Source organism: Odocoileus virginianus, chromosome 32 (genome assembly GCF_023699985.2).
Source record: "Odocoileus virginianus isolate 20LAN1187 ecotype Illinois chromosome 32, Ovbor_1.2, whole genome shotgun sequence".
Lineage (NCBI taxonomy): Eukaryota > Metazoa > Chordata > Mammalia > Artiodactyla > Cervidae > Odocoileus > Odocoileus virginianus.
In genome coordinates this window covers 28,307,123-28,334,759 of record NC_069705.1, presented here as the reverse complement: position 1 = coordinate 28,334,759, position 27,637 = coordinate 28,307,123, and the positions used below count along the sequence as shown (strand labels likewise).

General features: G+C 44.7%; 1 protein-coding gene across 1 annotated transcript; it reads left to right on the top strand.

The window, feature by feature from the left end:
- The first annotated feature begins 21,217 nt into the window (after positions 1-21,217).
- SLC25A4 (solute carrier family 25 member 4) lies at positions 21,218-24,926 on the top strand. Its single transcript, XM_020888989.2, has 4 exons — positions 21,218-21,447; positions 22,727-23,213; positions 23,723-23,863; positions 24,737-24,926. The coding sequence occupies exons 1-4, from the start codon at positions 21,337-21,339 to the stop codon at positions 24,892-24,894; spliced, it is 897 nt and encodes a 298-aa protein (XP_020744648.1). The 5' UTR covers positions 21,218-21,336; the 3' UTR covers positions 24,895-24,926.
- Positions 24,927-27,637: the final 2,711 nt, after the last annotated feature.

The following is a 27,637-nucleotide window of genomic DNA, read 5'->3' as shown; positions in this document are numbered from 1 at the left end:
TATGTTAAAATTTTAGTATTTACAGTATGGCAGAAGTACACCTCTTTAATTATTTAAACTTTTGTTGAATAATTTTATACATAAACTTAAAAGTTTGTGGAAGGTGTACATGATTTAAAAAATATTAAAAAAAAAATGTTGAAGGCCACTCACATTCCGGGATCAGAGGGAAAAATGCAATACTATTTAATCTAAGCCAAGGATACTCTGCCACCTAGTGGTTTAGAAATTTTATGCTCAATCGAGTCCTTTTCTTTGCCACTCCATGGACTGTAGCCAGCCAGGCTCTCCCGTCCATGGGATTCTCCAGGCAAGAATATTGGAGTAGTTTGCCATGTCCTCCTCCAGGGAATCTTCCAGACCCAGGGATCAAACCCGCGTCTCCCCCGAGCCTCCTGCCTCTCCTGCATTGCAGGTGGATTATTTACTCGCTGAGCCACCTGGGCTTTGAAATGTTACTAGACAGGAATAAAAACCTCTCCTTAGGTCAGGCAAGACGAAGAACTGATTCATAATACACAGAATCAGGGAGATGAATTACTTGATGGCAAAATATGATACAGAGAAGAAAGCCAGAAAATTATCATTGGTAGTTTTTTATGAGGTGGAAAAATTTGTAAAATCTCTCATCTAAGATCAACTAATATCAGAAATACTTAAAATGATGGTTCATATAGTTTTCTTTTGTGAACTTGATTAAAGCAACTTTTCTCTGTTGTTTTATTGTGGAGAAACAAAAAAATTTTATCCATTTCTGTGCACCGTGGAAAATTAAAATTACCAAAGATTCCCTACTATATTGAAAAAGTATATATATAATTCTTATCACCTGCTTTCAATGCCTGTTGACTAATGCTATTTTAATTTGTAAATGTTTCTATAAAAAATAAGTGAGAACAAAGAAATATGGACTTTGTCACAGTAAATCAAATAACTATATTTCTTACTTCTGGAAAATCATTCTCAAAATTATAACATAATAGAACTTCAAATTTATAGGATACATCATGTGAATTTATACGTTTTCTCCTACCATAGTCTCTAGATAACTTAGAATAAGCAGAAGGAAAAGTGTATGTCTTCAACAAGTAGCTTTACAACCTTCAATATTCAGACCGAACCACAGATGACTTCGGAACTCACCATCACATTAACAAAAGTGCCTGTTGACATGTATTTCTATGATGTCTCTGTCCAAAAATATTTCTACTTTAATTCTGTAAGTAATGACTGGTTTTTTTAATTCCCTTAGAGGAGAAAGGAACTGTAAAAGCAAGTAGGATATCCACCTTCATTAAATACTTGGAAGTGGTCAAGAGTGAGGGAATATCAGATTGAAACACATTTGCCAAACTGACTTCTATTCCAGTTAAAGTGGAAGTGGGTCTGATCTTCTCTTGTTATGAAATCTAAATGATCACTTCATGTCTCAGGACAAAAGGAGGATATGAAATCAGAAAGTCAGAAATCCAGCATAAACTTTTTTCTGTTTCACTAATTTAAAATGATTCTTTTTTCTTTCAGTTCTTTGCTTTACCTTGGTTAATTTTTCCATTGTTTGGACTTCTTAGTGAAAACAAGAACTCTATTCTAGAAGTTGGTGGTGGTTTTTTGGTTTATTTGTTTTGTGTTTGGGGCTTGCATTATGGATGATTCTTAAAAGAAAAAGCCCAATTTATTTAGACATATTATGTTAATAAAATGGTATCTTAATATATGTGTATATATACAGTGATACATAGAGTGTGTGAATGTAAACAAGTTTTGAAGGTATAGCTCAGCATTAGATGGAGCTAACATTACAAAAATACACCTGCAAAAGTGACTGAGCAAATTCTGAGGAAGAGGAATGAAGATGACCAGTCCTACCAGATACTAAAACATAAAGGTACTGTAAGTAAAAGAGTCACGCTACACACGACTAGACACCTTAGCAGTAGTAGCAAGGTACTGCAGTGCATGTGGAAACTTAGTGCATGATAGCATTGGCATTGTTGAGTGAAAAAAACAAAGCATAAAAAATATACTGGCACATAGCCATTTGTGTATGTGTTGCTATATAAAGGGAATGATATTTCTAAAATTTTAGTACATTCTTCTCTTTTGTCTTTCTGAGTACAGGCCTAGGACACCTAAGGTATCTACTTGCCCAGGATCTCCTTCCAGGGGTAGATGCTTTTGTGACTTAACCGATTATACTTTATCTTCCTCTTCTTCCAAAGGAGCAGATATTCCCATTATAGATGCTGTGGAAATGTCTGACACTTTCTCTCCTAGTCTTCCTTTCAGTTGTGGGTATCCATGTGACATGGTTATAGATAATATGAAACACAGAGAAATCTATTGAAACCGCTTCTGGAAAGATTTTCTTTTTTAACATGATAAAAAGGAGACAGACATGGAGAGATGTTTCTCCACTGTGAAAGCCCTCCCTTCTCTTGCCTTTCAACAGGGCTATCCAAAGTGATGTCCGGAGCAGCTGCAGCTACCCTGCCACCTTGAGGTGAGAAACCTGAGGATGAGACATCAGCATGCTGAGAATGGCAGAGCACAAAGTCTGGGCCCTGAGTGAAATTATAGAGTTGCCAAGCCAACTCTGGACCCCTTAACCCTCAAAATTTTTGTCTTGTAAGTTTATTAAATGCTTTCATTGTTTAAGTCGCATTTAGCTGGATATTGTCACTTGTGGCCAAAATCATTCTAACGTCTATGTTATGGAAGAGAATGCCTACAGAATGATTGAGATAATGTGCCGTTACTGATAATAAAAAGCAGAATTTTGTTGAGAAAAGGGTGATTCAAACTCCCTCACCTGTTCCTCAAACATATCAGCACCCAAGGCCAAAGGACTGGTGTATAGTGAGTCCCCACACAGTGAAGAAGTTGGCGTGTCTGTCGGGGCAGTCGGACCGTGTGTTTGTCTTTTAATAAATGGCCTCCGCGGGGTGGGGAGGAGGTTAGACAAGCTCGGACGACAGGGAGGGCAGGAGGAGGGGCTGCACCCCTTCCACAGTTCTCTGCCTGGACTCTGGGAGGTGCCAGCTCACCGGGTGCCCCGTTCCAACCTGGCAGAGCCACACCAGGACAAACGTCACCGAGCTCGTGGTCAGGTGGAAGGTCTGACGCCAGGCTTAGCTTTGCCAACCTGTCTTTGGGCCTCACGTGCTGACAGGCTCCAGAGGTAACTGAGAACCCGGCTGGGCAGCCACACTGAAGCAGCTGCCAGGCAAGAGCGACCTGCTGCGGGGAAGGCTGCGGAGAGGAGGCTGAGCGGGGTCCACGGGCCTGTCAGCCAAACCCAGAGGGGCCACGCGGCCATCAGAGGCTGGACGGCGCTCACCTCGGCCCAGGGGAGCCACCAGGAGCCAGGCCCCAGCAGCACACCCCCAACCCTCCACTGACGTCTGAAGGTTAGCCCTGATCAGAGGAGTGAAGCGCGTGACCCAGAGGCAGGGAGCCAGAGGCCAGGAGGCGCACACGAAGTGGAGCCCAGCATATCGGCTGAAGGTCTCATAAGCTGCTTGACCCTCATCTTGAAAGGGGCAGGGCAAAGGACAGGCTCTAGGGACACTGATCGTTCTCATCGAAGTCAGCCTGAAACCTCTTCTAAACGAGCAGCTTAAATTAGCAGGTAGACTAGGGCTTAAATGAAATTGGATCCTAGATTTTTTTTTTTGCCGTTATCCCACGGGGTAGGGGTGGTGGAGAGGTGGGGCCAGGGCGGGAACAGAGGAAGGCCTGATTCATTACAGGCAAAAAAAAAAAAAAAAAAAAAAAAGGCGTACATTTCATTAACACAAGCTAAATGTATGACCTTGCTACACACAGTATTTCATTAAAAGACCTAGAAAAGTGGCCCTGGGGGAGAGGAGCTGGGAGTCTGGGAGTGGAAAGGAGGAGGCTTACTTTCCTCTGAATACTTTTTGCAGTCTGAATGTCTTTCTGTGGCTATATTACTTTTTCAGTTAAAAACTAAGAGTGCTCAGTAAAAAACCAGGGAAAGTAAATGGTATGGGACTTCCCTGGCGGTCCAGGGGTTAAGACTCCATGTTCCCACTGCAGGGGACATGGGTTTAATCCCTGATCAAGAAACTAAGATCCCACATGCTGTGCAGTGTGGCGCCCACCAAAAAAGTAAATGGCATGAAAACTGTAAATAGACAGTAGATAATGCATCATTCTTTCTCATAGAAATATTTTTTAAAAGCCATAGTGAACCTGCTAAGAGATTATATGACTTGAAAACCACACCTAGCAGGTAAAACTAAACTAGAGGTGAAGGAAGGCACCATAAACCCTCATCCAGTCACCAGCGTAGGGAGGGACTCCTGTTTGCCACTCACTAACGAAGCTGGACACTCACCGGCGGGAGTGGTACCTCTAACCTCACAAGCTCGGGTGGAGGAGAGAGAGCAGGGTCAGCAGCATCAATGAACTCAGACACCACTCTCTTTTGGCTTAATCAGGGCAACCACTTACTAGCTGGTAACTCTGGGCTAGTTACTTAGCATTTCTTTGCCTCAATATCCTGGTATGTCAATTGAGAATAATAAGACTAATACAGTCACCATAGGGTTGCTGAAGGATTCAGGGTAAAGCACTCAGAATTGTTCTTGGCATGAAGTTAACATCTGCTGTCACGGCTGCTTCTGGAACTGATTGGGGGTTGGGGTGGAAGGCGCGCAGTCTTCCACTTTCTAAGCTCACAGAAGTACCAGATCTTGGGATCTGCCATCACCCCAAGCAGCAGCCTCCTAGCTGGCCTTCCTGCCTCCAGTCTGCCCACCTCTGCCCTGGACGCCTGCATGCTGCTGGGTGTATGATGCTTCCAAACTGCAAATGTGACCTCACTTCCCTGTTCAAAATCAGTCACGTCCCACTGATTTATTTACTTATTTATTTATGGCTGCTCTGGGTTCTTCATTGCTGTGAGCAGGCTTTCTCTTGTTGCAGCAAGTGGGGGCTCATCTCTAGTTGCAGTACACGAGCTTAGTTGCCCCGAAGCAGGTAGAATCTTCCTGGACCAGGGATCAAACCTGTGTGCCTTGCACTAGCAGATGGTTTCTTAATCCCTGGACCACCAGGGAAGTCCCCTCCCCACTGATTTCAGAGCAAATTAAAAACCTTTTGGCTGAGCACGCCGGGTCTTGCATTATCTGGGTGTGGGTTCCTCACTAGCCTCCTCTCCTGTCACTCCCACATTCACCCTCTGTCTCAGCCACCCCAAACCAGATGTCAGTTCTAAAATGCGGTGTGTGTTTTCCTACCTCCACTTCTCTTCACGTGCTGTTGAAATACTCTCCCCAGCCCCTTCTTTTTCTTGTTAGTGCATGCTCATCTTCTAAATTCAGTTTGTGTCAGCTCGTCCAGGAAGCCTTCTTGGATCGTCCCATCTGATTTAGATGCCCTGCTCTGTGTTTCCGTAACTCTTTCATAAAGCCCATTACATGCTCTATTATAATTGTGTCTAAATTGTAAATTGCTTAAACACAATGCATTTTTGGCTTGGTCTGTTTATGTTGGATTTGCAAATTTTATTTTATTTTTCCAATTAATTGAGCATATTCATCTAGAGCTCAGGGTGATTGTGCCCCCAACTGCACCTGCCTTCTATTGCTCCAGGTAAGGGGCCTGGAGGCAGGAGCAGGATCCCGTCCCCACTTCTCAGAGCCAGGAGCTGCCTGGCTTCACTGTCCCCTCTGTGTCACACCATGCCGTCTCCTCCCTTCTCTTGGCCAAGCTACTGCCTCCCCAGGAAATTAAATATTGGGGTCCCCCTGCTCCTGGGCCCCCAAAGCTCTACATGTTATTTCCTTGGCCATTCATGGACACAACAGGTGAGATGGGGTGATGGGGATGACCCTCATTGTGGACACTGCACTTATTCCTTAACCCAAGTCCTTCTCTATATTGACTGGGGCTGGATTGAGGGGCAGGGGAGGGTGCTGATCCCAGTGGAAAAGAACCTTCTGGGTGATTCTGGTGACAGGGACAGGGATCTTCTTGTCAAAGGTGACAGGGACTCAGCAGTGCTAAGTCCTCTCGATGGCTTGTATTACTTTGCTGAGCATCTAAATCTACAGTCCTAGTTACAGAACAATATTTTACAAATATTACTGTGCATGATTCCATAAATTAACTTACATAAATGTATACATATTCCTCCTTAGTACAGATATTTTGCAGTCCAGTTTGGGATACTTTTTTGTCCAAGGAATGTTATTTGGTCTTTTGGAACCTCACAGAACAAGGTATTATAAAGACATAATATTTTCCTACATTTTAGAAAACTGTGATCATTTATTTGTACATATAGGAACCAAGTTCCATATCAGTAATGTAAACTGACAAGGTCATAAAGTAGTACGAAGTATGAACCAGTCTCCCATTTAACAAGAATTTCTGAAGTCATTTTCACTGTGCCTTAGAGGCCTTTGTGAGGAAATCACAGTAAAACATTGGGGATAATGTTTTATCCTCAAATCCTAACATGCGAAATGCTGTGTTTATGTTAGAAAGAAAATGCCAGAATGTACTGTAACCTCACACTTAGAGAAGAACTCCTACCTTCCAATCATAAACAAAACCGAAAGCATCAAGCAAGAGCTTCCTCCCAGAGCAGGTTTCAGTCATCTTTTCACATCAACCAAGGGACATGCATAATATATCACAGGGCCCAGTCTCAAGTGAGGTTTGGAATTTCCTTTCCTGGTTCTAGCTCTTGGAGACCAAAAAAATAATCCCTTAGGTCAAACACACTGTCAAGCTTGACATCACTTTGGGCTGGAAATCTCTGGACTTTTCTCCCCATGATTCAAAACCAGTGCAGGTATGAAGACTGAAAATCATGCTGACAAGTAAATTAGGGAAAATGAAATATGAATAAAAAGCAAGTTGAGGGAGATGCTCTGTGTCCCTTTTCAAACGAAACCCACAAATAATCCAAGACTGTGTGGTACACTTCTTGACAAACGTTCTATTGTTTGGATTACTGATCCAGAGCCCCAAGTCAGGAGGTCAGAAGCTGGCATCTCAATTCTATATATATGGCTTTTTTTGTTTGTTTTTTTGTTTTTGGCTGTGTCTTGTGGCATGCAGGATCTCTGTTCCCTGCCCAGGGGTCAAACCTATATTCCCTGCATTGAAAGTGCAGAGTCTTAACCATTGGACCACCAGGGAAGTTCCAGGAATATCAGTTCTAGCAACTACTAACCAGGTGTTTGACTCCGAGTCCCCTTCTGGGCTTCAGTTTCTCATAAATAAAAAGTAAAAAAAAAAAAAAAAAAAAATTACTACATGATTGCTCAGGGCCCTTGCCCTTAGCTCTAAAAATCACTGATTCTTTTTCCTTTTTTCACCTGCTCAGGAGCTATGTGTATTAAAAGTGTCTCTAAATAACAATAGGGCACATGGTAAACTCATAATACATGTTCCTTGAGCTAATTAATTAATTTGGGCATTAAGAATAAGAGGTTCTTCCTTAGTGGTTATTTGCTGAATTATAAACTAGTGACATCTTCCTCTTTCAGACTAGGAGATGAGAAGGCTACGTAACAGCCAGGAGCTGAACTAAAATCTCGCTGGTGCTTTGCTGGTGACTCTACTTTATTGGACCTGTGTGGCCCAGGAATCAAATTCCCACTAACCTAAAGAATCCTTTCATCCTGCTAATATGAGCCCCATGCCCAGAATGGAAAGTCTTGACCACGTGTGGAATGCATCTTCCAAACAAAATTGCAGAAGTATAATCCCTAACAAAGTACTGGGTACCTTCTGAACAAAGAAATAACCTGGACGGGTGATCTTGTTTCAAAGATGAAATGGAATATTAGAAGACACAACTCTTTTTAACAGATACCTACTGAGTAGAAAATAAAAGTGTAATAGATTTCTCTCTTCATCTCATTTAAACAGATGAATAAAATTTTAAAAAATAAAATAAAAAAGTTAAAAGATGAATAATTATTTAAAAATTCTTTAACAGACCATGTGTCTTGATGTGGGGCTTGAAAAAAATATTATTTCTGTGGTAAGACCACATATACCCATATATACTGGCAACCCACTCCAGTATTCTTGCCTGGAGAATCTCACGGACAAAGGAATTTGGCTGGCTGCGGTCCATGGGGTCGCAAAGAGTCAGACATGACTGAGCAACTAACACACAATTATGGAGAAATACATAAAACTGCTCCTTCCTTGCCCTTAGAGCAATCGTGTGTGTGTGTGTGTGTGTGTGTGTGTGTGTGTGTGTGTGTGTGTGTGTGAGATTTATTCTTGGCTCAAGGTCGAGATCAGAAATGCAATATCCAAAAAAGTCATGCCAACACGTTCAATAATATGGGCCTGGGGTTTGACACTGAATAGACTCCGTGACTCTACAATTTGTAACTTCTAATTCTCTCTCTGAGTCTGTCTCTTCTCTTATAAAATGGAAGAAATAACTCTCACCTCTCAGGGTTGTTAAAGAGTAAATGCTACGTGCTTAGTCGCTCACTCGTGTCCGACTCTTTGCAACCCCATGGGCTGTAGCCTGCCAGGCTCCTCTGTCCATGGACATTCTCCAGGAAAGAATACTGGAGTGGGTTGCTATGTCCTCCTCCAGGGGATCTTCCCAACCCAGGAATCGAACCCAGATCTCCTGCATTGCAAGCGGATTCTTTACCATCTGAGCCACCAGGGAAGCCAAGGAGTAAGTGGTATGCTGTGTAAAGAGCCTAGGACAGCAATTCAACAAATGGCTTTTATGAAATCTGCATTGAAGCTTACTAGAACTGGAAGAGGAATCTAACACAGGGCATGGCCAACAGAGGGGAAAGCTGAGAGGATATTACAAAGTAAGGCTAGGATTCATGCATTCAACAAGCATTCAGTGAGGGTCCACCGTATGCCAGGCACCACACTGGGCACTGGGGTCAGAAAGGAGAAGAGAGGAAGGAGAGCAGAGGGCAGATGGTTCCCTACCCCTGGATCCTCCCTACTGTATGATCAGCGGGACGCTTGCATACATTGTGATGGCTGGAATGTGGGCTACTTTGGAGGAATATCTATATTACTGCAGGTATGGGGGCATGAAATAAGGAACCAACTGCCTAATAGGTGAGTGACCCCGGGCAAAACTGCTGACCCTCTCTGGGCTTCAGTTTACATCGACGTAAAATAAAGACAATCACTCGCTTCAAGGTGTAAATTGTGATTATGACATGAAATATAAAAAAGTAGGGAGCGACCCTTCCAATGATAAAGTGTTATTAAAATTGGTTATTATATGTCAATAAAGTGTAATGCCATAGATCCATGACACATTATATCTCTGGTTTGAACAGAGCTTAGATAGATTGTTTCCAGTCCCCTCTTGGAGGGTAAGGAGAGAGCCACCTACAGAGACAGGCTTCTGCTTGGTCTCAACTGCTGAACTGAATGAAATTCTCCCTGAGGATGAGTGGTTGGGTTTTTTTACAAGCTGTACTCATGTGGCCATGGAGACCAGGCCAAGGCTGGAGGGGCTTGGTACTTCCGCCCAGGCCTAGGGAGGTCATGCAGGGCAGGGTTCTCTTCCCAGCCTGCAGCATCTCCCTCTCAAAATAGAGGTAGCACCACATACCCTTTGGAATGAAAATACTTTTCATTCCAGTCCCAAAGGAAAGGCAGTGCTAAAGAGTACTCAAACTACTGCACAATTGCACTCATCTCACACGCTAGTAAAGTGATGCTTAAAATTCTCCAAGCCAGGCTTCAGCAATACATGAACCGTGAACTTCCAGATGTTCAAGCTGGTTTTAGAAAAGGCAGAGGAGCCAGAGATCAATTGCTAACATCTGCTGGATAATCAAAAAAGCAAGAGAGTTCCAGAAAAACATCGATTTCTGCTTTATTGACTATGCCAAAGCCTTTGACTGTGTGGATCACAATAAATTGTGGAAAATTCTGAAAGAGATGGGAATACCAGACCACCTGACCTGCCCCTTGAGAAACCTGTATGCAGGTCAGAAAGCAACAGTTAAAACCGGACATGAAACAATAGACTGGTTCCAAATAGGAAAAGGAGTACGTCAAGGCTGCATATTGTCACCTGCTTATTTAACTTATATGCAGAGTACATCAACTTGTGGATGAAACACAAGCTGGAATCAAGATTGCAGGGAGAAATATCAATAATCTCAGATATGCAGATGACACCACACTTATGGCAGAAAGTGAAGAAGAACTAAAGAACCTCTTGATGAAAGTGAAAGAGGAGAGTGAAAAAGCTGGCTTAAAACTCAACATTCAGAAAACTAAGATCACGGCATCCGGTCCCATCACTTCATGGGAAATAGATGGGGAAACAGTGGAAACAGTGGCTGACTTTATTTTTCTGGGCTCCAAAATCACTGCAGATGGTGATTGCAGCCATGAAATTAAAAAATGCTTTCTCCTTGGAAGAAATTAAAAGACCCTTACTCCTTACAACCTAGACAGCATATTAAAAAGCAGACATTACTTTGCCAACAAAGGTCTGTTTAGTCAAGGCTATGGTTTTTTCAGTGGTCATGTATGGATGTGAGAGTTGGGCCATAAAGAAAGCTGAGCATGGAAGAGTTGATGTTTTTGAACTGTGGTGTTGGAGAAGACCCTTGAAGTCCCTTGGACTGCAAGGAGATCCAACCAGTCCATCCTAAAGGAAATCTGTCCTGAATATTCATTAGAAGGACTGATGCTGAAGCTGAAACTCCAATCCTTTGGCCACCTGATGCGAAGAATGACTCATTTGAAAAGACTGTGATGTTGGGAAAGATCGAAGGCAGGAGGAGAAGGGGAGGACAAAGGATGAGATGGTTGGATGGCATCATGGACTCAACGGACATGAGTTTGGGTAAACTCCAGGAGTTGGTGATGGACAGGGAAGCCTGGCGTGCTGCAGTCCATGGGGTCGCAAAGAGTCTGATACAGCTGAGCGACTGAACTGAACTGAAACGCCTACCTGGATTTTGTTGAAAGAATTAAATGCCATGATGGCTGTAAAGGCTTAAGTACAGTGTGCAGCACAAAGTCAGGGCTAAGTCACGTTTAGGAGGAGATCAGTGGCCTGCAGGGTGGCAGACTGGACAACCGAATCAAGGAACCTCTGGGTTCGGGTGAGGGGGCAGTGTGTGTGTGTGTATCCAACTCAGTGCGACCGACTCAGTCGTGTCCGACTCTGTGCGACCCCATGGACTGTAGCCTGCCAGGATCCTCTGTCCATGGGACACTCTAGAGAAGAATACTGGAGTGGGTAGGAGGCTGGATTTAGCAAGTTCGTGATGCGGGTATTTCCGCGTCTCACGGATGCAAGACAAGCATCCTGTGCGGGGCCGCAGAAACTCGGCGGCGCCGACCCTGGGATGCCTGTTGCACGCCAGTACCTCCGGGCCCGGGCTACCGGGGGCCTCCCCCGCCCCAGGGAGGGCTGGGGCCACTGCGAGGCTCTCTGGGCACAGTCTTCTCCGGCTCGGGTCCGGCGCGCAGACCGCACTGTGGGAGCGGAAGGGGGCGCGCGCATCCTGGACCAGCGTTCCAGGCTGACCCGCGCTCCCCAGCGGCATGTCGGCGCCGCCGGGAGTCCGCGCGCTCCGGACTCCTGGGGCTGAATTCCAGGAGCCGAGAAAGCAGGAGGCGCTGATTTCTCTCACCCGGCTTCTTCCCGGCCTCCCTTCGGTCCGCGCCGCGCGGCCCGGCCGCAGGTCCCCCGGAGTCCCCTCTCCTGTTCGGACGAGCCGGGAGGCGCAGGGCGCCGCTCCAGGCGGGGATCGGGTTGCCACGGCAACGTTCCAGCGCCAGCATCCCCTCGCGGATCGCTTCTCCAGAAGCGGGGGGCAGAGGCCTGGCGAGGCGGCGAGGAGCCAAGCGTGCAGGAGGTCGGCTGGGGGCACCCCTGGCTAAAAGTTTGCCGCCCCGGGCCCGAGCGCACCCCACTCCCTCCCCCAGGGAGATGTGGTCAGGGCACAGCAAGAAGGCAGCCATCAGAAACCAAAGCTGCTGACCTATTGGATTTGGGACTCCTACCCTCTAGAATTGTGAGAAAATCCATTATTTAAGCCGCGCTGTCTGTGGCGTTAAGAATTTTGTAAGAATGGTGTAACAGTTGTATGAGGTCTCCCTCTAGTGGCCACATTGAGTAATGCTATGACATTTCCAGCAATTTCCCCTGAGCGCATCTTATACATGGTAAGCTACAGATATTTGGTCGCTGTGTCAATTCCTTATTCGTTTTACTTATTGTTTTCTGCAGCAGAGAATAAATTGGCATCACAGTCCAGAGAGATACTCAGTGCCTAAATAAACCAAGAGGGGAAACTTGGCACTCTCAGAACCTGGCAAAACCGTAGCCACCTAAAATAATCACCAGTATAGTGTTATTAGCACCTTGATATGTAACTCAGATACATATATCATGGTGGACATAGAATATTCATGGTAAAAAGTAATGTAAATTTAACTTTCAAGGACATGAACAAGGAGGACAAATAGACATTATAAAATAAAATGGCAGAAATTAAAATCTAAAATATGTGTAGTGATTCCTTTGCAACTTCCTTCTAGCCTATAACTATTTCAAAATAAAATTTCAAAAATACCAGTGGTCACAACAAATGGAAATTGATCCAGGCTCTCCAGCCAAAAGATAAAAGCATCAATTTAGACTTTTTTAAAAAAGGAAAAAGAAAATATATCTCAAACATACAACATGGTTCAAAGAAAAGGAGTAGAAAAAGAGAAACTGGACAAATGCAAACCAAAGAAAATCAGCTATTGCTCTCTGTTCCTTTAGGAGATAAAGAATTTAAGGTACAAATATCAGTACAGATAAAGAGGACTAAAACTTAATGATAAAAGCTAGATTCACCGAGAAGTTATAACAATTCAAATTTTGTATGTCTTTAAGAACAAAGCCTTAAAACATAAAAGGAAAAGTTGACAGGAGAAACTGACAAATCAACCACTGAAGTGGTGATGATTTTGCACAGCAGACACACACTGTAGACAATCGTGTTTCTGCTAGTGTATTTACTCCTACTTTATATGATGAAATTCCAACTACCTCCATTTCATTGTGCTCCACAAAAGTTAGGGTGGGTTCCAGGTGCTCCATTATTGACAAATTTAAGAGCTATTGCACTAGACAGGAAAAGAAAGATGAATACCATCACTTATACCTGGGATCTAAAATAAGACCCAGATGACCTTATTTACAAAATGGAAACAGACTCACAGACAGAGAAAACAGACTTGTGGTTGCCAAGAAGGAGGGGAAAATGGGGGAGGGATGGGTTGGGAGTCTGAGGTTAGAATATGCAACCCACTCCAGCATTTTTGCCTGGAGAATTCCCATGGACAGAGGAGCTTGGAGGGCTGCAGTCCATGGGGTCACAAAGAATCAGACACAACTGAGCGACTAAGCGCATACACACACATATGCAAGCTATTACATATGGAATGGATAAACTTCAAGGTGTTACCGTATAGCACAGGGACCTATGTCCAATACCCTGTGATGAACCGTAACGGAAAAGAATATATAAAGAATGTCAAAAAGAATATGCATTCTTATATACATATATATATATATATATACATAAGTGATTCATATATATATAAAGCACTTTGTTGTATAGCAGAAATTAACACAACATTGTAAATCAATTATACTTCAATAAAAATAAATAAACAGAATGTCATACAGGTTCATTGTAAAAAAAATAAATAGTGGATTAGAAACTGAAGTGCACTGTTTCCCTATTCATTTAACAAACATTTATTGAACAATTATTATGCTTAACACGTCATGGAGCTTATATGTTAAAAAGAGTCAGTTACTGCGCTTACTTAGTTTAGCCATGTAATGGAAAGGCATAAGGGATTCCCCTGGCAGCTCAGTGGGAAGAATCTGCTTGCCAGTGCAGGAGATGTGGGTTCCATCCCTGGGTCGGGAAGATCCCCTGGAGATGGAAATGGCAACCTACTCCACTATTCTTGCTGGAAAATTCCATGGACAGAGAGGAGCCTGGTGGGCTACAGTCCATAGTGTCAAAAAAGGTCAGACACGAGTTAGAGATTAAACAACACGAACAAGGAATGCATAAGCTGGAGTTTCCCAGAGATTTATGGAATAAACCACCCTGAAGGCCCTCCCTCCCCCGACTAAGTCTTCTGCATCTCCTTCTTAAAGAAATGTGTTTGATGGGATGAACCACAGTGGTTTCCCAAATCATGATATGACTTTACTATATTGTTTTTTAAAACTAAGAAAATACAATTGTCAGTATAAACGTTGCCCCAGAAACTCAGCGAATTCCGTTCTGCCAAGCGGTGGAAGAAGTTTGGGCCCCCGTTTATTTCTCCACCGTCTTTGGATGGATTCCATCTACATTCCAGGGATGTCTGACGGTAGCGCCAGCGCTGGGGAGGAAGGGCATGTGGCCCGGATCTCCCGGCGCGGGCCCCAGCTGCCAGGCCCTTCCTTATTCCCTTCTGGTCTCCTGTCATTGCCCCATCAAGGTCATGCCCAACACTCGCCTCATTTCCAGCCTCGGGGCTCTTCGGGTCTGGCTCGGCCTCCGCTGACTTCGGTGTCCTTGGTTACAGAATGTTCTGGGGCTGCTCCCACACCACGCAGGGGCAGGAGGAACACGCTGGGGCTTTCTAGAGTCCTTCATGCATGCAGGCTAACCTGCAGGGGCCTGGAATGTGTTCTCCTGTTCCGTTTCATGCTGGATGAACTCTGCAAGGCTGTCTCTGACCTGTATCCTAAAACTCCGCCCAGCCACCTCTCCCTGGCTGTTCGCTGCCTCCCGGGACGCTGCCTCCTGGGAAGTGTACAGGGCCGGGTCTTTTCAAGACCCAGATGAATATCTCACTCCTTGCCTTCTCTCTAGAGCCTCCTTTCTCCCCAGGTTTGGGAACTTGATATAATTTTTGGAAAGGTGTGGGATGGGCAGGAAGTTCTGCTTTCCCTTGAATAGTCTACCAAATCTCCCGTGTGGATGCGATTTCTTTCTCTTCCTTAGGAAATCTGAATGTTAACAATAGACTCCTTATTTTCTTTGCTTTCTGAATGTTTTCTTTTTTGGAGGTAACAACGCAGAATGTCTTGCTGACTGAAAAAGGAAAGGGTAGGGGGTAAAAGCAAGCATATGGAGAAAAAAACTTCCTATATTAAAATAGCAACATATTGCTATTCAATAGCACCGATGAACAAAAAAAGGTCTCTTGGATAACATTTATTAAACACTGATTTAAGTAATAACAGGAATAAAGCAAGTGTTATGAAAAAAAAGTCCTAGGATAAGGAAACACTAAATACTGGGGAAACGAGCTCAAAATGTACTTAGAAAACCATCAAGTCAACTCCAGGTGAGTAGCGGCTTTATTCATAGAAGCCATAATTCGGTGAACCAGAAGTCAGTGAAAAATGAAGTGTGGATGGTTATGGTTGGAAGACACTATTACACAATCATAGAAATAAGTTTAACTGTACTACAGAAGACTGAAAATGCTTACTGGGGTCATGGATAAAGCAAAGGAGGGGTACTACGATTGGGTGGATGAAAAAAAATTATGGATCTCTTTAGCAAGGGGATAGCCACCCCTGCTAGTGTGGGACAGGCTGCCGGGGCCAAAAGCATGCAGGTTCCCTGCCTTCAGCAACTGCTAAGCCAGCTTCTGCAGGGTGGAGGGCCTTCTGGAGAAGAAATCCCTCTAAACATCTTTTTTCATGATTCAGGGGCTCCTCTGCCTCCAAAATCACCTCCTTTAAGTAATAGTGCCTGGAACTTCCCTGGTGATCCAGTGGTTAAGAATCTGCCTGCCAATGCAGGGAGCTCAGGGTCACTCCTTGGTCTGGGAGGATTCCACATGCCTCAGAGCAACTAAAATTGCAAGCCACAATTACTGAGCCTGGATGCTGCAATTACTGAAGCTTGCACGCCTAGAGCCCATGCGCTGTGCAACAAGAGAAGCAATCAGCAGAAGCCTGTGCGCTGCCACAAAGCTTAGCCGTCACTCACTGCAACTAGAGAAAGCCCATGTGCAACGCTGAAGACCTAGTACAGCCCAAACAAGTAAATCAATAATTGTTTTCAAGTTAGAATGGATTAGGAAAAAAATAACAATGCCTAATATCTTTATAAACAAAACTTTTTTGTCAGAAGCATTCCTAAAATGTTAAGAACACAAGTCTGAGTGGGGTAGCACATGAAAGTCATTCATTCACTCAGAAATCCCACTTGGATCTTGTCCCATGATGTCGGAACAGCCTTGCAGGCAGCACATGTCCATTTATTTGTGTCTGCCAGATGAGCTTCTCCAGGGCAGCAGTCTTACCTTTCTGATTTTTGTATCACCAGTGCCCAACAGTATTTGATGTCTAGACTAGGCATGCAAAAATGCTTGCCGAAAGATGAAAAGAAAGTGAATTTGAATGAATGGTGTGTGAATAGTTCAGGTAATTTCTGTTTTATCGGATGAAGGTAGGAGGAGAGTAGATACCCAAGGGAGTTTATCATTAAAGTGTTAGACATTTCTACAATGAACGAATGGGTTAAAAAAAAAAAAGACACATTTTGTTGTTGCATAATTTTCTTGGCAGGAGCTAACTAGGAACTAGTGTTTGGAGTGTTTTGCATGAATACACATGATTTCTGAAGGCATGTGATGTGTGTGTGCTCTTCATTAAGGGTTTGACTATTAAGATTTTTATAAAGAGTTTGTTAATTAAGGTATTGTTCTGATTAATGGAGCTACCCTAAGTGAGAATGGTAGAGAAATAATGCATTTGTTTTGTTTGGTCTTTTTGAACCAATGCATCAAAACATGACTATGAAATTCTACTAAATACTTTCAATTAAAACTCAGCAATTCATGTATGGTCTTATATGGTCAAAAAATAAATTTTCAGAATTCATTCCTCTTTGCTTAGGGCTGAAGTTTACCACGTGAACAAATAGTAATAGTGGGTTCTAAGAGAGATATACCTACACACAGGCAATTCATTAGCCCATCATCAGCAAGTCCTTAAGTGTTTTTGTTTCTAGTGTCCTTTTCCTCTTTAGTAGCTCCCAGACTCCAGCTCCATTTTGGTAAAAAGAAAAGACTAATTCTTTCAAAGCTGCCACTGGGACTTCCCTGGTGGTCCAGTAGTTAAGACTCCAGTGCTTCCAACGTGGGGGGGCTTGAGTTCGATCCCTGGTCAGGGAACGAAGATCCCATGTGCTACGTGGTGTGGCCAGAAAATTAAAAAATATATATTATATATATTTATATTATATATTGTATTTTTATATTATATATATAAAATATATGTGTGTGTCTGTGTGTATAAGCTGCCACTAAAATCCAAAAGACTCTCTCAATACCCTACTCTCTTTTCTATGCAATTGTCCCCCCACCCCACCCAAATCTCCAGGATACCACGCCACATTTGAAGGCAGACTTTTCTCTCTTATCTCAGATGCCGTGTCCATCCTCAGACTGGCAGAAAGCCATCACGTACTGGGACTGGCAGGCAGACACGTGTTCTGCTGAGCACCATTCTCTCCTCTGCCTCTGTAAAGTGATCCCCAGACCTTGTGACCACAGACAGCTCATGCTCCTGGGGGCATCTGAGGCCTCCCTTTTCTGAGAAAGTCCGTGGAGGGAAAGGACAGTATGTGGATTTCCATGGAAAAGCCCCTGTCAAGGATTCTAGCTACAGCTCCCCTGAGGTGACAGGAGAATCTGACAGAAGCCAAGGAGAAATATGGTATCTCCCACTTAGAAAATACTAAAAATTCTGATCGGTAAAATGAAGTGTAATGAAGATGATAAAACTTCCTGAATTGATATGCTAATTTAACTTAAATGTCTGTTATGTTTAAATAATTGAACACCTTGACAGTAAAAAATAAATCCAGGCATATAGGCAGATAGAACTTTTTGTGTTTTAAGTGGCTGTGGAATCACCTATAAACGTCTGTTATGTTTAAATAATTGAACACCTTGACAGTAAAAAATAAATCCAGGCATATAGGCAAGATAAAACTTTTTGTGTTTTAAGTGGCTGTGGAATCACCTATTAGGTTGTTCTTTATAGACTGATGTTAAAAAAAATAGTTGTTTTTAAAGACTGATGATCAAATAAATAAGTGACTGTATGGCGATTTCCTAAATTAAAGCTATTATAAGCACTATACAACAAACTAGAATTAGTAATATAAGACAAATAATGGGGAAGAGAAAATACCTACCTGAAAATCAGTGCTGGGTTACCCAAGAATGGTATGGAGAAAAATGAAGTTGGATTATACCACTTTATAATATGTAATGTAGTGTTATATTTTTAAAAAATGACTACCAAAAGAAGTAGAAGAAGACAGGCTAATTATGATTTAGGGCAAACAGACTAGTATATCTTCAAAAGAGATACATTCACACCAGAACAGGAAGTATATCATCATATTCTGGATCTACTCCTATTTAAATAAATAACATGATTAAAATAATGCAAGAAATAAATATTTTTTAAAATGAAAAATGCTCAAAACATATTTATTGTCCCAAATCTATAAAGAATAGTTGTAAGTATAAATACTCTGCTTTCATGCCATAAGTGGTCAAGGAAGATTAAGAGTTTAAACAAAAGACAAATGCTAGCAAACTAAGTTGAATCATGTGGAATATGTATAGGTTCATAGTAATTAAAGAGGTGCAAATTAGAACTCATAAAATGTCACAAATAGCAAAAAGATCCTTTTTTTTTTAAGTCATTGTTGGTGGAGGATCTGTGGGAAATGAGCCTGTTTACATGGCTGCTGGATTCCACATTTCTCCTTCCTCTTTTTTAAATTGAATTATAGGGAGGCCTGGCATGCTGCAGCCCGTGGAGTCATAGTCAGACAAGACTGGGTGACTGAAGAGCAATGTACTTGATGTACAACATTATATAAGTTTCAGATGTACAACATAGCGATTCACAGTTTTTAAAAGTTATACTCCATTTACAGTTATTATAAAATATTGGCTATGTTTCCCATGTTGTACAATATTTTGTAGCTTATTTTATACAAAATAATTTGTACCTTTTAATCCCTTACCCCATCTTGCCTCTCTTCGCTTCCCTCTCCCCACTGGTAACCACTAGTTTGCTCTCTATATCTGTGAGCTTGTTTCTTTTGTGCTACTTTCACTAGTTTGTTGTAACTTTTAGATTCTACATAAAAGTCCTATCGTACAGTTTTTCTGAAGAACAATTTCTCAATCTGTAGCCGAAGCTAAAAAAAGTTTTACAATGTTCAATCTATTAATTTCATTTTGGGGATACATGAAAAGGGAAAAAAATTGAAGGGGAAAATAAAATCTGTGCAGAAGTATCTGTATAGAAGCATTACTTTTCATAATAAAAACAAGAAACATCTCTAGTGCATAGTTAAAAGAAAATGGTTTAGGCAGCTGCTCTATATTAACAGAAGGTAATTAAGTACACTATTTAATTAAAAGTGACTAATATGTGGATTGTGTTAATCCATGGAAATCTACATGTGAAGCTGTAATAAATCTGAACAAGTAACAAATATGTTCTTGGCTGAACTTATTTCAGCCATGGACGTGTTTTGGGTTCTTGGGGACTGAGCCATATCTTGGGGACTGAGCCATATTGAATCCACAGGGACAAACTTAGTTCCTGGTACTCAGTAAGTGCTCAAGTATTTGTTGAATAGATGCATAAATGACTTTTCTGTTTATGCTGAATTCTTGACCTTCTGCCTGACCTTGGTAAATGTGCACTTTCATACAGCTCACCTGGGTTTCTGAACCCTGCTCCATCCTCAAATAAATGTGTACCCTTTATGGTGCTGGCTCCCAGCTAAGTGACCTCTGCTCTACTGAAGCTTCCAAACCCAGGACGACACATGGCTGCAGCTCACTCACTGCCTAGCATGATGTCTGTCTGCACCAAGCTCATGAAAAAAAAAAAAATGAATAAACTTTGTCCAGTGTACAAAGGAACATTAGCAAAACATGGCAAGAGATTGGATAGTGAAAAGAGTTTAGATCAATCATTCTAGGGGAAGGAAGAGCTGTATTTGAAAAGCTGTATGATTCTATGAACTGTCAAAAAATAAGGGAAATCAAAGTTCATACTAATGTATTTTCTTAAATACAAAACCTAATTGCAACCAATTCCTAGGATTAGATAGAATATACCTCCCCAAAGCCAGGTGTCTATTAAAAAAAGAGGCAAAAGCAGTTAAGCATTCGACCTTCTCTTACTTAACATTCCCCAGTCATCCAGCTACTCTGATGGGAAGGGTAACAGCACCGACTTTCAAGAAGCTGCCAGCTGCCTGTGAACATTCTGCCCAGGATATTTGCTGAGATTCTATGGAGAGCAGAGTGGAACATTAAACCCTTAAGGGATTTAAAAAAGAGAGAGAGAGACCGATAAGGTCCTCGTTATTTGAGTTATCAGGGGTTGTGTATCATGGGGTGACAGGCAGATCCAACAGACAAACGACACACACACATACTAAATACTTGCTAAATAAGTGTTCACCTAGTGACCCCCCTAAACTCGGCCTGTCCTGGTGGCGCTGAGTGCCGGGCACAGAAACACTTGCTAGCGGAATGAATGATCGAACGATTTGAATGGACAGAAGAGGGGATTCAGCAGGTTGCCACATTAGATGAAGCAATCACAGCATCAAGTGACATTAGTGTATTTATTCTGGCGGATCTTAATTTGTCTGTGAGCGCACACCACTCTTTAAGGGCCCGCATAGAGGCAGGGAGCTCTGGGGAGGGACACAGTTACAAAGAAGAAGAAAAGACAGCCTTCCACGCCTCGGCCGGGGGCGGGTCGCGTGCCGACCCGGGGTTAAGGTGAGCGGGGCTGGAGGCCGCGGGTCCCGTGTCCGCGTCCAGGTCGGCCTAGGCCTCCTGTGCTATAAATACAGCGGCCCACATGCTGCAGAGACACGGTGTTCCCTGCGCTCGCGGGACAGATAACATGAATTTGCCCTTTAAACGTCCCAAGTAAAGGCACAGCCCCCAGCCCACCCCTGCCCCCCGGAAGCGCCTTCGCCCCCGTTGCCCTCTGCAGAAGAGGGGGCGGGCCAGGAGGCGGGGCTCCGCGCACCCGCCCAACCAATGAGAGGGGCACGCGGGGCCCCGGGGCCCCGCCTCCTCTCGCGATAGCCTGGGCGGGGTATATAAGGCGGGCAGCGGGGCGAGGTGTGTGGCCCCTTCGCGTCGCGCAGGGTCTGGGGTAGGGGAGGTCGGGGCTGCCCGGGTGGAGAGAGCGAGAGCGCGTCTCGCGGAGGCGGTGTGCGCCCGGCTGTCACCATGAGCGATCAGGCTCTGAGCTTCCTGAAGGACTTCTTGGCCGGCGGCGTGGCCGCTGCCATCTCCAAGACTGCTGTCGCGCCCATCGAGAGGGTCAAACTGCTGCTGCAGGTGAGGACCTTGCGGGCGCGGGCGCGGGAGCGCGGGACCGGGCGCGCGGCTCCCCGGCGGGGCGCGGGGCGCGGGGCCGTCCCCCAAATCCGCGCTAGGCCCCGGGCCCGGCGCACAGCCTGCGCGAAGGGGAAGGTGCCCTCTGCGCAGAGACAGGTCCAGCGTCAGTAGCGGATTCCTGGTGTCGGGTGGCGCCCCGCGTGCGGGTGTCTATATATGGAAACCCACCCAGAGTAGGTTGCAGCCAGCCAGATCCTGCTCCGGGGACAGCGCAGGCACTCAGGCCTCTTGGGTCGGCCTCACCTCTTGATTTTCAGAGCCCCTTGCACCCTCTTCTTAGCATCCACCTTTTACGATGAACAACATCGAAATAATTATTACTCAAGATTATTACGGTGTCCAGTGCGCCGTGCTGTAGCCGACATTATTCTATTATTCATTCATCTTTGTATGACCTCTGTAAGACAGATGCTGTTTCCCCCATTTTGCACATAAAGAACCAGGTCTTGAGAGACCATCACTTCTCAGAATAAACTCAGATGGCCGTGTTCATCCTTTCCCCCAATCTTTTCCTCCCCAGCCCTAATCTCTGAATGGCTTGTTCTCATTATCTCACCCCCCCCCCTTTCTTTTAACTTGCCCAAAAAGCAAGGACCCCTCCATGAGGAATTGGGCATTCTCAATTTGGGAGTCAAAATGATCAATAACAAGAAAAAACCCCAATGGCCCACAGCAACAAACTCCTCAAAAATTGATCATTTGGATATGCTTGGAAAATGTCAGGCTCCAATGCTGAGTGGATTCCTTCTTCCGTTAGAACACCTACTACTCAGAGACTGCGTCTCCAGGGAGACTAAAGAGAGACTGAGGAATCCTCACCTCCTGCCCATCCTATCTGTCAGATCAGAGCAGGTGTCCTTTGGGCCAGGGATCTTTAATTATTTCTGTCTCCCAGTAATAAACCCCTAGTACAGTTCTGGCACCTAGGGAAAATGCAGCAAATCAATGTCTCCCTTTACGTAATCAAATCATCCTTTTCAGTGTATTTTGGAGCAGAACTGTTTCTCTCAAATGCCCTGGTAATTGAGGCAAAACTGGGTTTAGGGGACTTAGTGTCCAAGTAGCCAAGACTTCAGTTTGCTCAGTGTTCATTTGATTTCCCCATACTTTTTAAACAAGGAAGTCAGGAAGCTCAAACCTCCTTGTTCTCCTGCCCTCCTCTCTCGGCCCTCCCTGTCCCCCTCATCTCCCTCCTCCCCCGCCCCTCTCCCCGCTGCAGGTCCAGCATGCCAGCAAACAGATCAGTGCCGAGAAGCAGTACAAAGGGATCATTGACTGCGTGGTGAGAATCCCCAAAGAGCAGGGCTTTCTCTCCTTCTGGAGGGGTAACCTGGCCAACGTCATCCGTTACTTCCCCACCCAAGCTCTCAACTTCGCCTTCAAGGACAAGTACAAGCAGATCTTCCTGGGGGGCGTGGACCGGCATAAGCAGTTTTGGCGCTACTTTGCCGGTAACCTGGCCTCCGGTGGGGCAGCTGGGGCCACCTCCCTCTGCTTCGTCTACCCGCTGGACTTCGCTAGGACCAGGCTGGCTGCCGACGTGGGCAAGGGTGCCGCCCAGCGGGAGTTCACTGGTCTGGGCAACTGTATCACCAAGATCTTCAAGTCTGATGGCCTGAGGGGCCTCTACCAGGGTTTCAATGTATCAGTCCAGGGCATCATTATCTACAGAGCCGCCTACTTTGGAGTCTATGATACGGCCAAGGGTGAGAGAAGGGCGTCAGGGGCGCAGAGCAGAGGAGGGTGTGTGCAGAGAGGATCCTGAGGGGTGTCTAACTCATAAAGGACTTTGTCTTGTTAATCTCACTTTCACCTAGCCCCTGGGCTAAACTGCGGAGGTGGTGAGGTGGGGATCAATAGCTGGAGGACTCTCCTTGTTCTCTCCTGAACTACCCTGGCCCTGAGTTACTCAGAGAGGGCGAAGGGGGTGCCTGGCTCCTTTTATCAGTTACCAAGTTTAACTTGGAGCCATTTCAACACGCCCTGTGCATGGGAGCACGGCTCGGGTTTTGTGGGTCCGGGGGGGGGGATTGGCAGCCCCAACTTGTGTTGGCTGCTTGGTTACTCCTGAGGCACCCTTTGCGGGGCGGGCTCTTCTGGAAGGGTGGGGCGTGAAAGTTGCGGTGCCCTGCTCTCCGTCCCCACCTGCTTTTTGCTCAGCTGCTCGGAGGAGGAATCACGTCATGGCCATTTGGCTTCTTGGCTCTGCCCGCAGGGATGCTGCCTGACCCCAAGAATGTGCACATTATCGTGAGCTGGATGATCGCCCAGACTGTGACAGCGGTCGCGGGGTTGGTGTCCTACCCCTTTGACACCGTCCGCCGTAGGATGATGATGCAGTCTGGCCGGAAAGGGGGTAAGCCCAAGACCCACGAGAATCTTACTTTTCTGCTCAAGGAGAACGCCAGTCAGTGCTCTGTACAGCCTGCATTCTTCTAAGTTGTTAGAACTGAGATAAAAATTTAAGAAAGACTGTGATGAATCCTCCCTGATGTTCTAAACTATTCCTTTAAAAATTTGGTTTGTTTTTATCAAAGAAGTAAGAACACCGAAAATGGGATATGGTTTGGTTCATCTGGTTTGTGAACTTAACTAGGTAGCTAGCATCATAGAGGCCTTAGGCCTTTTTCCCTTAGGAGCCTGGGTGCAGAAATAGGGAAAAGAAGTAATCAGCTAGTTTATTTAAAAGTGCTTCTTATCTAGTTTTACAAGCATTATTGGGAAGAGTGATTTAGCTGGGGGAGAGATGGCCTCCAGCAGTTTGTGGCAGTAGGAAAAGTTTTGGCTTCCATAGGTTGAAACATAAGAAATTCCACTGTAACAGTAAGAAACACTGAATATATAATTAGTTTCATCTGCTTCAACCTAATAATTCTATCTCTTGCTTTGTAAGAGTATAATCTGAGATTGCATCTCAGTTTTCTCAATAATAAACAGGACCCCCCAGCTTAATACTTCTGTTCCCCCCTGCTACTTCCTGATTCTCTGTTTGACTTATGTGAATTAGCTGGTCATCGCCCCAGTTCTTCACTTGATCTTGAGTTGAAGATCTAGAGACCCCACCCAGAGGTTATGCAAGGGGCGGGGCTGTCCCATTGAATGTGCTTAGAGCTGGGCAGAAGACTCAAAGTGACCTTTTGTAACAGAACAAACTGTGCAGGTGTCTTTCAGAGGAAGTCTCTTTCCTCCAGGATTATGGAGCCCTTACCAACAATGTTTGTTTCCACAGCGGATATCATGTACACTGGGACAGTGGACTGCTGGAGGAAGATTGCAAAAGATGAAGGACCCAAGGCTTTCTTCAAAGGTGCCTGGTCCAACGTATTGAGAGGCATGGGCGGTGCTTTTGTATTGGTATTGTATGATGAGATCAAAAAGTTTGTCTAATGTGATTAAAACTCGAGTTCATTGGTTCCAGATCCATTGTGTGGTTTAATAGACTCTTCCTCAGGGGAAGTAAAAAAGAAAGATCTGGGATGAAACCAGATTGAAAGGAATACCTCAGAGGGGGGGAAAAAAGCTTGAGTATTCATTAAACCACAAATGTATTTTGTATTTATTTTACATTTAAATTTCCACAGCCAATAGAAAATAACTTATCATACTTATATAATTAACTGAAGAACTGATCATGAATAACTTAATGTGAAATGTCAATAAAGACCACTTAATGCATGTTCTCTATTTTACTGAATTCTTATTAACTGCCAAATGGATTAAAATCATAAGACCATAAATCTTATTTTTTAGCATGACTCATTTATATAACTCAGAGTGACAAGCTTCTAAATATCAGATATTACACTGTGTTATCACGTGAACACTTAGTGTACTTCAGAGTTACGGTTTTCAAACTGAAATAGGTTATGTTCTCTCTTCACGTTACACCATACTGCTGTAGCCTCAGTGGTAACATGGATTGTGGCTTCCATAATCTCACCATTTTATGCACTTTTCACACAGTCTTCAGGAATTGTGAGATTCCACTAAAAGCTTTAAGTCACAGTTTCAGGAGCTTTGCATGGTTAGGAAGTGCTATCAGTGCCTTTAGAGAACTGTGCTACTTGGAATTTTATGACAGGTGGACAGTAGTCATTGAAATCAGTTAGTAAGCCAGCACTGAAATCCTGTTGGATCCTGTGGAAGATGCAAAAAGGCAGAAGCCCATTGGGAAAAAAAAGCTTAAGTGGGGTTAGGAGAGAGGAGTGACATGGCGTTAAGTAGTGTACCATTTAATATCAATACAGTGAATCTTGGCTGGGGAGAACTAGAAGCCAGAGGGAACTTGGGGTGGGGTGCGGGGGATAGAAGATAGGCCTTGAAAGAAAATAAGTAGACTTAGATACATGGGTATAGAGAATATCTGCCAGCACTTCTTCTCTGCAACAATTTATCAAGACCTGGAGGAAAGGTCAGTTTGGGACTTGACTCTCTAAGTCTGTGAGCAAGAGCAAAACAAGGACAATACCACATTGGAAAGTAAGCTTTGGGTCCAGAAGACCACACGGTTCACAGGGTCCTTGCTTGCTGGGAGTGACGTGCGGACACGGGCCCCTGTGTACGGGGTGAAGCCTGGAGGGCAGGCACGTGTCTTCAAGGCTCTGACAGGTGGCTGACGGGCAACTCTGCACGCTGTGTCTTGACCTGCCTCCTTCCCAAGCTCTTCCGCCTCTTCACTCCTGCCTCCCTGGTAAAAAAAAATATGGCTGCCCTGTTCTACTCCAGTAGCTAAGGTCTGAGTTTTGCCACATCCAAGGTTACATCCATCTTAATCTAGCAGTTGTCTCTGCTGACAGAAAGTCTCTCAAGCCCATCTCAAGGCCAGGTCGCAGGTACAGGTCATTAGGGGCCTTTGGGGCCTATGTGTCTCATTGGCTTTCTATCCTAAAGGTGATCTGAAAAGTCCAAGCTCTGTTGATGATGGAGAGAAAAGAGGGCAGGCTAGTAGGACAAATGCTTCTGTGGAGTGGCTCTCCAGAGAAGGCCAGCCCTAAGAGTTAGCGCAGGGGGAGGGAAAGTGGGGGGATTGGGGGGGTGCACTGTGGAAGCAGGTGGGCAGTGCCAGCAGTGGAAGACCCGGGGGCCCTCTCTGGCAGGAACAGGAAGTGGAGAAGGGGATTCAACATTTACTTAACGGTGTGATTATCTCCCTTCTGCATGTGACCCACAAGGCAGCCTCCCCGCCTCCTGTGAGTGTTAACCCCTGTGGTCTCAGGAGTGGATGTATAAGGAGCCTGTGGCATCAGCCCTCACCCCAGCTCCTTAACGACCCGGAGTCCCCAGGTCCCTCAATCTTGGGTGGGCAGCACCCCCCTGGACTGCCCTGTCTTGACAATCCCCGCACGGTGGGTCCATGGCCCCAGGAGGTGAGGGAAAGTTGTAGAAATGCAGCTGGAAGGCTGAGAATTGGAGAGTGACTCTGAGAGTGTCTCAGGGGTTGGGGGGGGAAGGGTCACACCTCTGGGAGGCCTCCCGCAGCAAGAAGGGGGAACCAGGGACAGGGCGGCCCCTGCAGTCCCGGAGGCCGGCTTTCAGCTATCTCATCCCTTTAGCTAGATACGGGAGACTGGAGATTGTGAGACCCCCTGCTGCCTGCTGTCAAAAGCAAAAAGAAACCTCTGGAAGAAAATACCACCTAGAGCAGGGGTCAACAAACTTTTTCTCTGAAGGGCAAGGTAGTTCAGGCTGTGTTGACCAGATGGTCTTTGACAGGGCAGCTCTGCCCTATTGCAACAGCGCCCTGGACTAGACATGAACCCAGGGTGGCTGGTCTGCAAAACTTTATGTACGGGACACTGAACTGTGCACTTCTTAGAATACTGGCATGTCACAAAATATTTTTTAATTTTAATGGGGTCTTCCCTGGTGGTTCAGTGGTAAAGAATCTGCCTGCCATTGCAGGAGACTCCGGATTCGATTGCTGGGTTGGGAAGATCCCCTGGAGGAGGAAATGGCAACCCAATCCTGTGGTATTCTTGCCTGGGAAATCCCATGGCAGAGAGGAGCCTGGCAGGCTGCAGTCCATGGGATTGCAAAAGTCACACATGACTTAATGACTAAACAACAAAACAACAAAAATACCATGTTAGCAAAACTTGTGGGAAACAGCTAAAGATATATTCGGAAGAAA